General features: G+C 43.7%; 1 protein-coding gene across 1 annotated transcript in view; it reads left to right on the forward strand.

Annotated features, from left to right (window-relative positions):
- Positions 1-16,553, forward strand: part of KIF24 (kinesin family member 24) — a 28,438-nt gene that overhangs the window by 11,709 nt on the left and 176 nt on the right. Inside the window, exons 6-11 of the mRNA XM_065406944.1 lie at positions 2,010-2,131; positions 3,313-3,418; positions 6,342-6,413; positions 7,501-7,610; positions 8,645-11,131; positions 12,963-13,056. Coding sequence (XP_065263016.1) covers positions 2,010-2,131; positions 3,313-3,418; positions 6,342-6,413; positions 7,501-7,610; positions 8,645-11,131; positions 12,963-13,056 — 2,991 coding nt within the window. The remainder of the gene's footprint in view (positions 1-2,009; positions 2,132-3,312; positions 3,419-6,341; positions 6,414-7,500; positions 7,611-8,644; positions 11,132-12,962; positions 13,057-16,553) is intronic.

Below are 16,553 nucleotides of genomic sequence, written 5' to 3' on the forward strand. Positions count from 1 at the left end.
CACTGCATTTGGCAAACAAGTCAAGACACGGATGGCTGATCTGAAAAGTTTACAGTCTAAGTTGAACACGGCCCAACAAGTGAAGGCAACAAAATGTCAGAAATAGCGAAGAGAGAGGGACAGGATTACATCAATAAGATCATGTGGTTGCTTAGTTTATTTTTCACTTACCTTCATGGTTCCAGGTTTTTCTCCAAAGAGGCCTTCTTTGGCTCCTACAGTTCTTTTGTTTTCTCTCTTCCTTCTGTCTTCTGGGTAGTTTGATGGTTTTTGTGTAAATTGGAAAGTAAATAAAGTTGAATTAGAAATTATAAAATACTTTGGATTCAGCAGAATTATGATGGAGAAACCACGTGGAGTAACGAACTGTGCTGGCTGGCAGCTAACTTTTTTCTTTTGATAAACAGCTGATACTCAGCACAAGCAGCGCTTCAGTCTTCTTATCCCTTACTCAGCTGAGTAAGACATGGGCACAGTCTAGTTCTCTACTGTGTCCTGTACTGAGCAAGCTGGTCCTGAGTCCAACTGCCATCAGACTTGGATTTTGTGTAGTTTAATTTTTGCTCAGTAAGGAATTGAAAACTACCTGATAGTGTAGTTGACTTATTGTTTCAGACTTGGGACAATATTGTTCATTTATATACCACTCGACGGACACTGTCTTCTGGGGTTTGTTTTTCCATTAACTCTAAACGCAGGATATGCTGGAGACATTTCTGCAAATTGGAGTGCAGATCTGGTATACAGTAGATTAATACATTCCTCTAGATTATCCTGCCCACAGAAGAGTTAGTACATGGTTTTGTTCTCACAGGTATCTTGGCAAAACAGCTCGTTTCATATTGTTCGTGGGCTCTTTTGAACACAGAAAGAGCCTTTAGACTGATTTGATGCTCTTGAATAGCATGCTACCAAATGTATTAGAAGAGTCTTCAATGCATGCCTCATGATTATTCATTATTTATGATGCATTGGCCTCCGTTCACAAACTCTCCCTGAATTTAGCTCTGGTTTAACAAATATTCAGGAGCTATAGCAGCCAGCTAGATTGCTGATTAAGAGTGGACAGCCAGTAGAAGGCATGAATACTGTATATTTGTATCTAAAGAGTGTCTTGATTTTGCTAGGTTAACATTTTATTGTATTCTTATTTTTCCAGAAACTATAATATAGACTCTATTTTGTTTCCTTGTGATGCCCATTGTTGGTGGGCTCGCTGAAGCAATCTTGTGACTCTTCAGAGATTTGGGACAGAGACTTAACCAGAGTTGAGTATCAGAGGGGTAGCCGTGTTAGTCTGGATCTGTAAAAAGCAACAGAGAGTCCTGTGGCACCTTAAAGACTAACAGATGTATTGGAGCATAAGCTTTCGTGGGTGAATGCCCACTTCGTCAGATGCAGTGGGTATTCACCCATGAAAGCTTATGCTCCAATACATCTGTTAGTCTTTAAGGTGCCACAGGACTCTTTGTTGCCTTTAACCAGAGTTGTAGCCCTGAAGGTCCCTTAACCCATCTTCCACCTCTCGCCTTGTTCTGTTCTTGGTAGTTAAGTCTGAGTGTAATTGATCACGTCAGCCTTGCTGCTTGCTTTGGCAATGTTTCATTTGCTCCTGGGTACAGAGATGGAGGAGTGGATTGGCAAGTGGTGTCACACTACATTACATGCTTCTTAGATTTCTGGCTGACTAAACCTTTCGATGAGATTAGAACATGCATTTTTAAAAAAATCATCCTGCTCATGAGTTCTTAACAGTAACCTCTGAAGCCTCATTTTGTTCTTTTCATTTCCACCATACATTTATTCCACGTGATTTTGTATTGTAGTAATTTAACAAATAGGAATGGAAGTTCAGTACACTGACATTCTTACGGATGGTCTCACTTTATAAGCCCTTTGTCAGCTGCACCGAACACCAATACGTGGGGTTCTGAATCGATATGCGATATGAATAGTGTGCATGTTTTGTATGTACAATTTACCTTTGTTTTGTCCTGTTTGTTTTCCAGGTAATTTTGAAGGGTGGGAAGGAGCGTAGCACTGGGGCGACTGGAGTCAACTCCGATTCCTCCCGTTCTCATGCTATCATCCAGATTCAGATTAAAGACTCTGCAAACAGAGTGTTTGGGAGGTGAGGTTGGAAGCTGACTTATTGAATTTGATAGAGATATTTCAATTTCATCCGGTTGGCTTTAAATGAGACCATGCACAGCTGCAGTGGCAGAACAGCCATAGATGGTTAGTGAGTGGTAGTGAAGAAGTCAAGTGCAAGGACAGTCAGGATGCAAGCTGTGATTTGAAGGGGTGTTTGCTGAGCTCCTGGGCTGTGTAGAATAGTGACCCAGTACCAGAGGCCCTTACTGAATGGTTGCAGCAGTAAGTGGGTATCCTTCCCACCTAGTCAGAGAAAAGATGGTCAGCTGCTTATTATTATTTTTGCATGTCAAAAAATGTGGTAGGCACCTTCCAAACAAGTAAGATACAATCTTTATCCCAAAGAGCTTATTCTAAATGTAAGACAAGAGAGCAAGTCTGAGCAACAACTAATTGGGAGGGTGGGGGAAGAAGGAGGGAGGAAGAGTGCATAAGATTACAAAAAGAAGGATATGTGGTTATGTAGGTGTGCCAGGTTTTTAGTTATTGAAGGAGTGACGAAGCTGGGAGGGATGCAGGTGATAGGAGAGGATAGGGATATTGTGGAAGAAGAGGAAGAGAGAGGGAGAAATTACAGATCGGTAGAATAGCTAACAGCCAAAGAGGAAAGTTAGGGAAGACTATGAGAACAAATGGAGATCTTGAGGGAAGAAAGAGCAGCAGGAACATAGCTCTGAAACCATCTGACAATTCAGTGCATCAGTTACTTCCCTTTAATTTGCTTTATAAACTGCACTGCATTTCTATCTGATTAGGACAGACAACACTCGAATGAAACATCTGTCTTAGCTGGAAGGAGACCCAAAATGTTATTCTTTTTTAAGTAATCTGTGTTCTCTCTCAAATTACTGGCATTGTGATCATCTAGAGATGAGAATGTGTTACACTTGAAATAGCTGTTCCATTAAACCGTGGAGCACTCTCATCACAAGTAATTAAACTTCCTGTTATGACTGTTTGTTACAGTGCCAGAATGCTCTGACTCTGTTCCAGTAGCTACTGGTATTTCATTACTGTGATGCCTCTGAGACACTTGCAGTGGGTATTTCACCCTGTTTCATGGTAGTAATGTTTCATCTTTCTACTGATGATATCGTGTGTTGCTGCTATCAGCTTAAAAAAAGAAGCTAAAGTAAAAGCATCTTTTGTTTTTTCTAGGATCTCTTTCATTGACTTGGCTGGCAGCGAGAGGGCAGCTGATGCCAGAGACTCAGACAAACAAACAAAAATGGAAGGAGCAGAAATAAACCAAAGCCTTTTAGCTGTAGGTTACTCACATTTGTAGGAAAGATTTTTGTAATTGTTCTTTAGGTTGGTTCTTAGACTGACAGTAAACAAGGAAGTAACATGTGGATGGATCCCAGTGGAAAATACACAGTGCTAAATGCTGACAATTAAATTGCTCTCTAGTCATGAATCAGATTAGAAGAAAAAGACTTTGTGAGGAAAAACAACTTTTTAAATATATTCCTACAGCCAGATAAACATAGCACTGAAAAGTCAGATATTTTATAGTAAGTCCATGCCATATTTTCTATAGTAAATTCAGGTTCTCTTTTTCTGTGAGGCTTAATGCAAGTTGTGAAAACACTAAGATCCACTACTGAAAGGCCCTCTAGAATTGGAGAGTATTTATTATTATTATGGTGATAATCTCAACTCTAATTTTGTGCATATAAACACATTCTAATACCCCAGAACAAATGGTTGGAACCACTGTCCATTAGTATACCACAAAAAACTGTTACAGGACACAGAAATCAGGCAATTTAGACCCAGGGTTCCTACAACAACCTTATCTCCATCCACTTGAGTCATATATGCAGGTAAATATTTTACATTTCACACTGCTGTGTGATTTTTATGTGGTGGAACCTATTGTAATATTTGTGTACAACACCTTTGTTTTGTTATCGGAATGCAAAATTATGCCTCTGAAAAGTGGGAGGAAAACCATTCCCCTGATTGCCTCTGTTCTCATACAGTAGAACCTCAGAGTTACGAACTGACCAGTCAACCACATACCTCATTTGGAACCGGAAGTACACAATCAGGCAGCAGCAGAGACAAAAGAAAGAAAAAAAGCAAATACAGTGCAGTACTCTGTTAAACATAAACTACTAAAAAAATAAAGGGAAAGCAGCATTTTTCTTCTCCATAATAAAGTTTCAAAGCTGTGTTAAGTCAATGTTCAGTTGTAAACTTTTGAAAGATCAACCATAATGTTTTGAACAGAGTTACGAACAGTCTCCATTCACGAGGTGTTCGTAACTCTTAGGTTCCACTGTAATTCCAAAAAATCTGGATGAATTTTTATCATACTTTCCAGAAAATTTCCCTTCGGGATGGGGAAAAAGCATGAGACTTTTCATGCTGAAAGGAAATATTATGAAGACATTTATAAGCTCATTGAAACAAGTGTTTAAAGAGAGAGAGTCAACTTGATATTAGTGAGTTTATGAGTTTAAAGTATTTTCCTGTTAAAAGGAGTAAAGCCCGCTCATGAGTCTCCCTACCAATTTTGGTTGTTTTAGAGTTGAAATTTTTTTTTCACTTCTTGCTGTGTGAATAACCCACACAAATTAGAGGAAATTGACTATGCAAGACAGAGTGAAACTGACTAAAGGTGCATTACAAAGCAATTTGTGAATAAATTGAAAAGAGAAACTTTTTCTTCTCTAATCTCCCCTCAAAGTGCGATCACAGGGGTCTACCATTGAACCCTACCCCAAGCAGAGTTTTTACCCCAAAAAGGGAGAAATACCATAGAATTTTAAGAGTAATTCACCACTGGAACAACTTACCTAGGGCTGTGGCAGATTCTCCATCACTTGAACTCTTTAAATCAAGGTGGACATCTTTTCAAAAGATCTGCTATAGCTCAAACAAGTTTATGGGCTCAGTGCAAAAATTATTGGATGAGGTTCTCTGGCCTATGTTGTTAGTAGCTCAGACTAGATGATCATAATGGTCACTTTGGGCTTTAAAATCTATGACATTCACTAGAGACTTTGTTGCTATTGATTTCATGTGGAAGGTGCTCAGATACTTGTTATGGTCAGCAGTATAAAACCCTAAAATAGAGAATCTCTTTCAGTTAGAGTCCTTTTAGGTGTAATTTCTAACAATAATTAAAATACATTCAGAAAAAAATGTGATTTGAAGTGGATTGTGTCTCATTAAGAATGCAATGTCTGTCTCAAGCTAGAGTTACTACCACAGTACTGTAATCTATCTCAAGATATTTTCTCCTCTCACTGCTAGTACTCTCACTAGTAATGGCTTGCCTCAATGAGCCCACAGTCCATTTCCTCCATCGTAGAAAGCATCAGAGTCTGGTATGGATTGTGACACACTTCTACTGTAGACACATGGTAAAAAGAGAGGGACATTTGAAAATATCAGTCTTTTAATAGGCACCGAATAAATCAAGAGGCAGATGTTTCTCCAAGATAACGTGCTGTTCTTGCCGATAATTATTAACAAGAAAATAGATCATGGGTATCTTTTTCAGGAAGGCACACTTGCATTTAGCTGCTCAAGACCCATTAATTTTAATGGGAGTTCTATAGCTAAACTCCCACTCTCTGTGTTGAAAGTGTAGCCCTGATGTTTTGTGTGTGTCCATTATTAATCTGTCAAAGGGACTCTTTTGTTATGGGATGGTGAAATAGTCACTCAGGCTTTAAGACTGCAAGTGTTATTGTGCACATGTTTAACTGTGGGTCTCCAGAAGTTGGCAGCCTTCCCCACTCCTTAGTGTAAGGATGCGTAGTCTAAGGGTACGTCTTCACTACCCACCGTATCGGTGGGTAGCAATCGATTTATCCGGGATCGATATATCGCGTCTTATCGATCCCCGAATGCGCTCACCGTCGACTCCGGAACTCCACCAGAGCGAGCGGTGGTAGCGCAGTCGACGGGGGAACCGCGGCCGTCGATCCCGCGCCATGTGGACCCCAGGTAATTAGATCCAAGATACTTCGACTTCAGCTACGCTATTCGCGTAGCTGAAGTTGCGTATCTTGGATCGACCCCCCCCCTAGTGTAGACCAGCCCTAAGGATATAAGGGTGATAGGCGCTATTGCCAGATAGGGGAAATAGTGACCTCATAGTTTTGGGTGCAGGTTCAATCTCTCCTTTTTGTTGCGTGACTGATACATTTTGTTCTCTCTCTCCTTTTTAGTTAAAGGAATGTATTCGGGCTCTGGATCAGGAACATGCTCATACTCCTTTCCGGCAAAGCAAATTAACTCAGGTAAAACCAAAAACAAAGCCAGTGATTGACACTGCACTGAACAGAGTTGAAATGATAGTAATAAAATGAAATAAGCCGTGATTTGGTGACTGTATATTGCAGGGGTCGGCAACCTTTCAGAAGTGGGGTGCCGAGTCTTCATTTATTCACTCTAATTTAAGGTTTCGCGTGCCAGTAATACATTTTAACGTTTTTAGAAGGTCTCTTTCTATAAATCTATAATATATAACTAAACTATTGTTGTATGTAAAGTAAATAAGGTTTTTTAAATGTTTAAGAAGCTTCATTTAAAATTAAATTAAAATGCAGAGCCCCCCGGACTGGTGGCCAGGACCCAGGCAGTGTGAGTGCCACTGAAAATCAGCTTGCGTGCCACCTTTGGCACGCGTGCCATAGGTTGCCTACCCCTGGTATATTGTTAACCCCTTGGAGACTGGACACTTGCATAGCTTCCCAAGCATGCATTCTGATCATAGAGGAAACATCAGCATTCATAGCAGGGCTTTGGAGCTGTGCTCTGGCTCCGCTCCAGCTCCAGGCAAAAACCTGCAGCTCCTCTGCTCCAGAGCTGCTCCGTGCTCCAGCCCCAGGCTCCGCTCCAAAGCCCTGATTCATAGGGTTAATGCCAGTTACTCCCTGGGGAATGGTGTGGTGGAGAGTTCACTAAACTCCAGGATAACATTATTTTATTCCTGTGTGAAGTTCTATATGGAGAATCTTGTAGGCCAATTGTTCTGAGATGTTCATATGGCGGACAACCACTTAAAGAGATAGTCTTGTGATTACATTCTTTGTGGTACTATCATGCAAGCTTTAATTAGTATTGGGTTACTCTAATTATAACATATGCTTTATTCTCCCAAACACACCACCAGTTTTGGGGTGCCCAGTAAGAAAATGGGCTTGTTTAAAGGACAGATTCAGCACTTGAATTCATTTTAAATCTTACATGAAAAATTGCAACAGAGACAAGTTGTTTAGGTGGGAGAAGAGAGGAACACTTGGTTCTAAACTGTAAACTGGATTGTTTAAAAGAAATACACTAGTTGCTAAGAATCTTAAGCTATATTTTCCCTCCTCCTCCAAGGTACTAAAAGATTCTTTCATTGGAAATTCTAAGACGTGTATGATAGCTAATGTGTCACCTAGCCACATAGCTACGGAACACACCCTGAACACGTTACGATATGCTGACAGGTAGGTGACTTAAATTTTCCATGTTGAGAGTCAAAAAGGAGTAATGGTTTGGGATGAAAATATTTAGATTGCATCAACTGGTGAGTTCATAGGGCAAAGAGCAAAAAATGCAACTTACAGTGCACAAACAATCTTCATCTGCTACACTATTATATTGGGGCACTTAATTCGCTGGGTCTTTTAAATTCTTCTTTCAGATGATACATAAATTAGGTCCTAACAGCTTGTAGTGATTCAAATCTCATGGTACTCCTCATAACATAACCCCAACATCCTTGACAAACTCTAGTGTTATTTGTATTCTGGTACTTCCCAAAATACGTTAGATGCTGTCCATACCCAGAGGAAGATGGATTGTGAACTCTTCGGGGCAAGGACTCAGAACAAAAGCAACACAGAAAAGGGTGGAGGAGAAAGATAAAAGAGACAATCAAAAATGTTCTTGATACCAGCTGTCACCAAAAGCCATGTTGTTAGTTCATTAATTTCCTATAGACATCAAGATGGACGTGGGTCTTGAGGAGGGATTTGGAGGAGAGGAGAAGTAGATACAATTTCCTTCAGTTTAAATTGGTCAGAGGTATTCTTCACTTCCTAATTTAAACTGTTGTGTACTGTTATTGTTCCCTATTGAAACAGCTGCTGCAAACCTCCATAGAAGTAACTGCATTTCTGTAGCAGATGATCTGATGCCTTCATGGATTAGCCAATGATTAAAATCCAAATTGTGACATTGAAGTCAATATTTAATGTACCAAAGTATTAGTTTGCTCTAATGAGATTGTAAATTACACCTTTACCTCAATATAACGCTGTCCTCGGGAGCCAAAAAATCTTACCACGTTATAGGTGAAACTGCATTATATCGAACTTGCTTTGATCCACCGGAGTGCGCAGCCCCCCCCCCCCCCCCTCTCCGGAGCACTGCTTTACCGCGTTATATCCGAATTTGTGTTATATCGGGTTGCATTATATCGAGGCAGAGGTGTATTTGAAAGCATTTAATTTTTCTAATGCACAATCCTTATTTACAGGGTAAAAGAACTGAAGAAAGGGATTAAATGTTGTACCCCTGTCACAAACAGACGTCGGATAGCTGGAAATGTATCTCCAAAACGTATCCAAAACTCTCCTTCCACGCCCATGGGAGATAAGAGCTCTCCAAAGAAAGTAAAACTAGGACTCCATCATCCTTTAAGTTCTTTGAGAATAAAGGCATCCCCTTCAGTGTTCCATCCAACCAATGTCCCTTTTTCCTCTACCCCAAAAGGAGCCAAGGGTCATGCCCACAAAGGAAATCCTAGCTCACCATGGCTCAATCACACCAGTCCCATTAAAGGATTGCTAAAGATAGGGCATCATCCCATGAAGAAAAAGATTGATGATCTGACACTGCCATCTGAGAAGCATCATACTGCAAAAGATTGTGTTGTCGCTACAGCTGCAGTCCCAGAGACAAGAGAGAGTGGGCAAGGAGATCATTGTATTCAAGATAAACAACCTGTCAGATGCCTGAAAGTACAGACAGTGCAACCTGTACAAAAGCAGCTCATTTCCAGAAACGGCTTTTCCTTTGGAGATGGAAACCGCCCACCAGACAGCAGTCAGCGCTCTGCAAATGTTTTTACCAAACAGTGCATTGAAACCTGGGCAAATCTCCCTCCACATCAGAAAGAAAGGGAACAACATTTGCGCCTTTACCACCAGCAGTTTCAGCAGCCACCTATTCTACAGCAGAAGTTGAACTATCAACCACTTGAGAGGTTTTTAGCCCAATACAAGCCCCAGGAAATTAGAGTTAAACAAGACCGGAGCCTTCCTCCCACGGACTCACAATGCAAAGAGGGGATGCTGCTGGAAGACCTGGACGACAGTGATTTTAGTGAAGACTCTTTCTCACCTATATCCAACCAAAGGAAAGTTAAAAGAAACACCAGCGAGAGCAGCCAACTTTCCTTTTTCCTTCATCAGAGAGAACAAGAAAGTGAGGAGGAGAAAGGCCGAGAGAGACAGGGTTTATTTTTCGAACATGCAACACATACACAAGAGCATGAACTTAATGACAGCTGGGACTACGGGAAGGGCTTTGCATTTCCAGAACCGGGGGAGCCCATTAGAGATGGAGAAAGCAGCAAGACTCAGTCTGACTGGAGCACAGAGGATGACTTCACTATTGATTCTTCTGTGAACAATAATACTGCAGAAAAACCTTATTGCTTGCGGGAAGAACTTGTCAGTACCTGGAAAAACAGCAAGGATTTACCAGCTGATCACAAACAATACAAATCCGAATACAGACATCTAGTTTATCCCGGTGAAAGCTCCTCATTCCCAGAAAAGGGGACACAAAGCCCACATGTTCCCCACGCATTGGATTCAGGGACTACAAAATGCAACAAGATCAGCCTTCCACGTGCACAAAGGGAAGAATCCATCGAAGACGGACAAGCTCCAGTTGCAGGAAACTTCGAAGGGAAGAAACTAAAAAATGGAACTGGCCCCTGTGGAGCTTTTAATACTTCATCAGAATTCACTTCTGAGCTGATGGCCCCTCTGACAATGTCTCTCCTTGACAGTGAGGAGGCAGCTGATCAAGAGAACATCCTTTCTGATCAGGAAAAGGCTCTCCAAGTGAAACAGATGTTGGAAAGAAAAACCTGTAGCCCCAGCAAAAGATTAGAGGGAGAGGCCAGGCAGTTTCCTAGAAATAAAGCCTCACCAACAGGCAGCATGCCAGAGCTGGGTGAACAAATGTACCACGGTGAAAGGAAGTCCACTCCGCAGCACTCCCCACAAACTGAGAACAAGCGGCTCTCACAGTCCTGTCGTGCTGCAAAGCCTTCTGGTAGCCTTGGAGGTTCATCTCCATGGAACACACATCAGAGTTCTATTAATGGTTTATTTGTCCGAGATGAAGACTTGACAGAAGCATCAGCATCTGTGAGAGTCAAAAACCCTTGTGGAGAGAATGAAGATGAATTGTTTCTTCGTAACTTAAAGTGCAGAGAATACCTGGATAACAGCAGGCAGTATGATGCTGATACTGAGAATACCACTGGTAGCCTGTTGAGCGGCCCAGAAAAATCTAGCATGGGTAAAGGACCCATTGCTGGGCCCACGTCTCAGACTATACATGCTGATTTGCCTGAAAAGGGTTATTTTTCATGTGCCCCATCCATTCTGAATGCAGGAAGAGTGGAGTGTACAACTTCATCCCCCTCTAGAGAAAGCAGCCCACTGCAGCCCAGATCAGAATTCAGGAGCGAGGACTTGAACCATGCTGAAGATACATTCAAGTTGTCATTCAGTGGTGAGGAAATAGGGCTGCTTAAGAATAAACTGATGCAAAGTATTTTTACACCAGACTGTTTTGATGCTGCAGAACAGGATTCAAGATCCGTTACCAAAGAGATCAGATCATTAGCAAATCAAAACACTCGCCGAAATCCATCCATCATTAGTGCCCAGATTGATACGTCAGAAACATCAGACCGGCACAGAGAAGCCCTGGGAAAGGCACAGTAAGTTTGTATCTACTACACTATCTTCTGTTGTGTGAACTAGAGACACTGAACAAACACATTGTACGTTTGCTTAAATGTTTTATATAGTGCTATATGTACTATACAAACACACACACACACAAGCACACTTGTTTGGAGTCAGATATATAGAGAAGTTGTTAGATAACTATTGCATCCCTACAGAAACAAATATGAAACAGCCACTCCAGTTAACCAGATAGTGAAATCAGACACCTACATTCAAGTTAGTAAAAGCTAGACCAGGGATGGGCAAACTTTTGGCCTGAGGGCCACATCGGGTTTCTGAAATTGTATGGAGGTCTGGTTAAGGGAGGCTGTACCTCCCCAAACAGCCAGGCATGGCCCGGCCCCCGCCCCCTATCTGATTTCCCCCCCCCCCCGCTTCTCACCCCCTGATGCCCCCCCCGGGACCCCTGCCCCATCCACCCCTCCCTGTCCCCTGACCACCCCCAGACCCCCCACTGCCCCATCCAACCCCCCTCTCATTCCTGACTGCCCCCCTGGAACCTCTGCCCTATCCAACCACCCCTTCTCCCTGACTGCCCCCAGAACCCCTGCCCGACTGCCCCCCGCTATTGCATCCAACCCCCCGTCTCCTTCCTGCCTGCCCCCCCTGGACTCCTGCCCCCATTCAACCCCCTGTTCCCTGCCCTCTGACCGCCTCGACCCCTATCCACACCCCCACCCCCTGACCACCACCCCGAACTCCCTTGCCCTCTATCCAACCCCCCTTGCTCCCTGCCCCCTTACCACGCTGCCTGGAGCACTGGTGACTGGTGGCACTACAGCCGCGCCGCCCAGAGCACCAGGACAGGCAGCCGCATCGCCTGGCTGGAGCCAGCCACGCCACCGCGCAGCACAGAGACCGGGTCAGGCTGTGGCTCTGTAGCCCCGCCGCCCAGAGCATTGCGCCGGCGGCGCAGTGAGCTGAGGTGGGGGAGGGGGAACAGCTCCTGGGCCAGGAGCTCAGGGACCGGGCAGGAGAGTCCCGCACTCCGGATGTGGCCCGTGGGCCGTAGTTTGCCCACCTCTGAGCTAGACGTTGCCCTCCCATTATCTAACAGCCATGGATCCAGATGAACTGGCTGTGACCCAACCCATTTCAGACAGAAGCAGTGCTTGCTGGCAGAGAGAAGCACCTAGAGGAATTAATAGAGGTGTCTGCACTGTGTATTGAAGGTCATGTGCCTGACTTTCACCAGCATGGTTCACAGTCCGTCCTACTGGGCAGCATTTTTGCTCCTGGATTCCAGCTGGTAAGAGGCATTATGGGCCACTGTGCCATCAATGACTAGCCAAGAAGCTGTGGGCCACTCCCTGCTTAGTCATCCATGGCTAGACTACTGCAATCCACTGTCCTTGGGGCTCAGACCTGTGCAGGTAGCTGCTCAACCTTCTTTGGGGTGTGGGCCAGCATAAATACATAGCTTCTGTGCTAAGGTCTCTGCACTGGCTTCTTGCTTACTTCTAGACTCAGTTCAAGGTGTTGAAGACTCTTCTTTTCTTGTACCCCATCATCACAGCAAAGACCAGCTGAGAAGTGCTTGCAGCTGAAGCCTGTTCAAATACCCCAGGCCAGCTCTTCAGCTGATGTAAATTGGCATAGGCCACTGAAGTCAATGGAGCGACATCAGTGTGCACGACATGAAGATCTTGCCTGAATATGTTCAGTGGCAGGGCTTTCCCAGCTGAAGCCCTCCATCTGTGGAATTTCCTGTCCTTAGAAGTTTGTCAGAGCCCACTAACAATCGTTACAGGTGGAACGGAGGGCGACGTAACCATCATTATTTTTTGTTATGTTAATTAGGCAGGTTGTGATTCAAGCCCATCGAGAGCAGCTGGATGAAATGGCATCCCTGTGTTTTAAGGAAGAGACCTTGATCAATCAGATGTCGGCAGCAGTAAGTGTTTGTTTCAAATGATGACTTCAGTGCTCACTGAACTTCTGTAAGGATCCTAAATCTGAATTAGTGACATCCTACCATCAATTCCTGTTCTCAGTCTCTCCCCTTTTTTGGAGCCTACCTTTATCTGATCCCCGAGTCAGATTAATAGGAGACTGCTCGGTTCCAAGACTCGTTGTGCTTTCGCTGATCTCCACTCTGCCAGTTACTTGGCTAGAGATTGAGAATGACATGCTGACTACGAACAGTTTAATTTAAAACATCTTTTTCTTATCTCACACCAGTCTCCAGGGATATCACAGCATTCACGTCCCGCATGAAGCTTTTGTCACTGCAGTGTGGGTTAAATGACAGTCAGTAGTACAGAAACATGATGTCTCCCTGTACATAGACGTTAGTAAAATGTCCTCACACATCAATCTCTCATCTGGGATTCTCTTACCTGTCCCACCACAGATCTGCTGATTCCTAGTCAGCAAGGCCTCGCTCTCCCAGTTCTTTCTACTGTGCCCTGCTCCATCACCGCAGCTCTGGCTGCTTCCCTCAGTCACATTACGGATTTCTTAGGACAGTGGCTCTCAACCAGAGGTACATGTGCCCCTGGGGGTATGAAGAGATCTTCCAGGGGTACATCAACTCATCTAGATAGTTGCCTAGTTTTACAACAGGCTACATAAAAAGCATTAGTGAAGTCTGTACAAACTAATACTTCATACAGACAATGACTTGTTTATACTGCTCTATATACTATACACTGAAATGTAAGTACAATATTTATATTCCAATTGATTTATAATTATATGGTAAAAATGAGAAAGTAATCAATTTTCCAGTAATATTGTGCTGTGACACTTTGGTATGTTTGTCTGATTTTGTAAGCAAGTAGCTTTTAAAGGAGGTGAAACTTGGGAGTACGCAAGACAGATCAGACTCCTGAAAGGGATACAGTAGTCTGGAAAGGTTGAGAGCCACTGCCTTAGAATATCCTTGTCACAGTTCAGGGCAACTGCCCCTGTATTCCCCCTTTAGGGTCCAGGCAGGGTTCCTACTCCAGGCTCCTCTCCTATCCCCTCTCTGGGGTGGAGACCCATGTGTCTCTCCCTCCTGATCAGGGTATTTCCAGGCTGCACAGTTCCCAGACTATGTTGTGATATCCCCAGCAAAAGACAGACTACCCAAGCAGGCCTGCTTCACTTCTCTCCTCAGAGAGAGTTAACAGTGTAATTGACCACAGGTTAGTTACCACCCAGCTCATTCTACAAAAACACATTGATCCTTAGGGTAAAAGCATTACAGAGAAAAGATATTAAAACAATAAAAGAACCTGTGTGTATGCTAATAAGCTTACCAGAGATCACCCCAGCTGCAACCAGGACTCAAGGTGGTGATCAGTCCTTCAAGCTCCACCCAGGGGGTTTTCTGTGGTCACACGTTCATAACAGCTTTCGCTCAGAACAAGCACACTCATTAGTAAGTCAGTTACTCCTTTATACAGTTTGTCTTTGAACTTCCCTAATGTAACAGGTGAGCAGCAGGCAACCCTCCCCTCCCCCCCCGCCCCGCCCCTCTGAAGCTTCAGAGGTTGAGGCCGTAGGGGGAAGTCTGCAATCCCCTCCTCCTAAGTAGTTCCTAGGAATTCCACTTCTCAGAGATTGTCCCAAAAGATCAATCATGTCTGCTACATTGTTCAGCATAGTCTTTTGAAGCTCACAACACTTCCCAGAGATTGCATGAATCTTGTCTTCCTACTAAAGAAGTTCCATACAGTCCCACAATAATCCATACTCCTTTGCATTTGTAATACAATGAACTCCGAAAATACTTAGACTTAATTCAATAAGGTTTAACTTAATTCAGTCAGTTTTGTCCAGGATATCACAGGAAATTGGATAAGTGTCACAATCCGCACCTTGGGTGCCATTACCTTGTGCAGGCATCCGCCCAGCCCCATGTGCATCATTACCAGCCAGTGCTCTCGGGTTATCCTCTTCTATTGCTTGTAAAAGCACACAGCTCTCAGCTGGTTTTGTAACAAGGCCCTCTGCTCCTCTAAACCCAGAATTGTTTTACTTTACATGTCCCCGATCAAAGTCTTGCTGCCGTTTCAGCTCTCTGTCCGTATCACTGAAGCTAAGCTCCCCTTCTGCATCACCTCTGGTCAAAGGCATTTTCATTCCAAACAGCTTCAAACTTTAAGTGTGGCTGCAGGGACTCTTGCCTCAGAGAATTCAGAATGGGAGCCACCATGTGGCAAGTCTACCAAGCTTTCCAGCTGACAGCACAGGTGCTTCTTTACTGTTAACGTACCAGGGATGTTCAGTAAGGGGCTCGACAAGCGCCGTCCTAATACTCCTTTGGTTAGCCAGAGGCAGTTCTCCTTTTTTAATATTTCAGTCTTTCCTCCTGAATTTCTATCATTCACTGGAAGGGACCTGGAAAATATATTCACCTGCTCCCTATGGGCAAGTAAGAGTCTTTCCATGGCATTGGTGTGTTACCCTGAAAAACAGGTTTTGGGGTGCTCCTAGAATAGCCCACCTATTGCCCCCTTAATCTCTTTCCTTGGGCATGGGTCTTGAAGGTAGCTTAGGAAGTATATGGAAGACACAGATACAGCCTTCCAATAAAATGATTGACACAGGCAGTATTCTTTCCCTAATAAAACACCAACTAATAATCCCTGATACAATAATAATCTAGAAACGCAAATCCCCTTATAACAAGTTGTAGAGCATCCAAACTGCATAACACACAGTTCAACTGATTCTAAGTGATTGTGCTCTGTAACCAATCGCTGACAGCAATTCTTTAAATTTAAATTTACTTTGGGATTGAATCAGAGCTTCCTTACCAAAACCACAAATTCCTACCATGTGACCTAATGGACTCCGTTCAGTTCTTAGTATACAGGTATCAATATCACCAGCCCATCCCCACCACCTTCCCTGCCCCCCAAAAAATCACATGGACAGGCCCAAGTGAGGGGGACCTAAGACTGAATGGGCTATGGAGACTGTCACAGTGCTGATTCCCACCAGGTCAGGACTGAGGTGCATTGCATCTTTCCTGTAGATTGGAGAGAAGGGGGGGGGACAGCTGAACTGGAGAATGGCAAGAGCAGAGCCCATTTCAAATGTGCTTTTCTTACTACTGTATCTGGCACCCAATCAATACCATAGTGATGTAGGACTGTTACCATCCCGACCTATGATCCAGCCCCTTTGCCAGCACTAACTTCACTGGAAGACAGAAATACAGGGGGATCAGTAAATAAGCCAGTTAGCCCCAGGAGCCAGGGCCCCGAGACTCTTGCCAAAAGAGCTGTGCTGTTTTTCAAGGTCAGGCCTTTAACAAGAGAATATTGAGTGCTTTGATGACAATGGAAGTAGAATGCAAAACGTACTTTTATTTACTGCTTCCAAAGAGCAGCTCTTTTCCTCACGCCTCACTCTGTGCGTGCTAGTTATTCCCCTTCCGCCCCATCATCCACCGTC

This window comes from Emys orbicularis, chromosome 6 (genome assembly GCF_028017835.1).
Source record: "Emys orbicularis isolate rEmyOrb1 chromosome 6, rEmyOrb1.hap1, whole genome shotgun sequence".
NCBI lineage: Eukaryota > Metazoa > Chordata > Testudines > Emydidae > Emys > Emys orbicularis.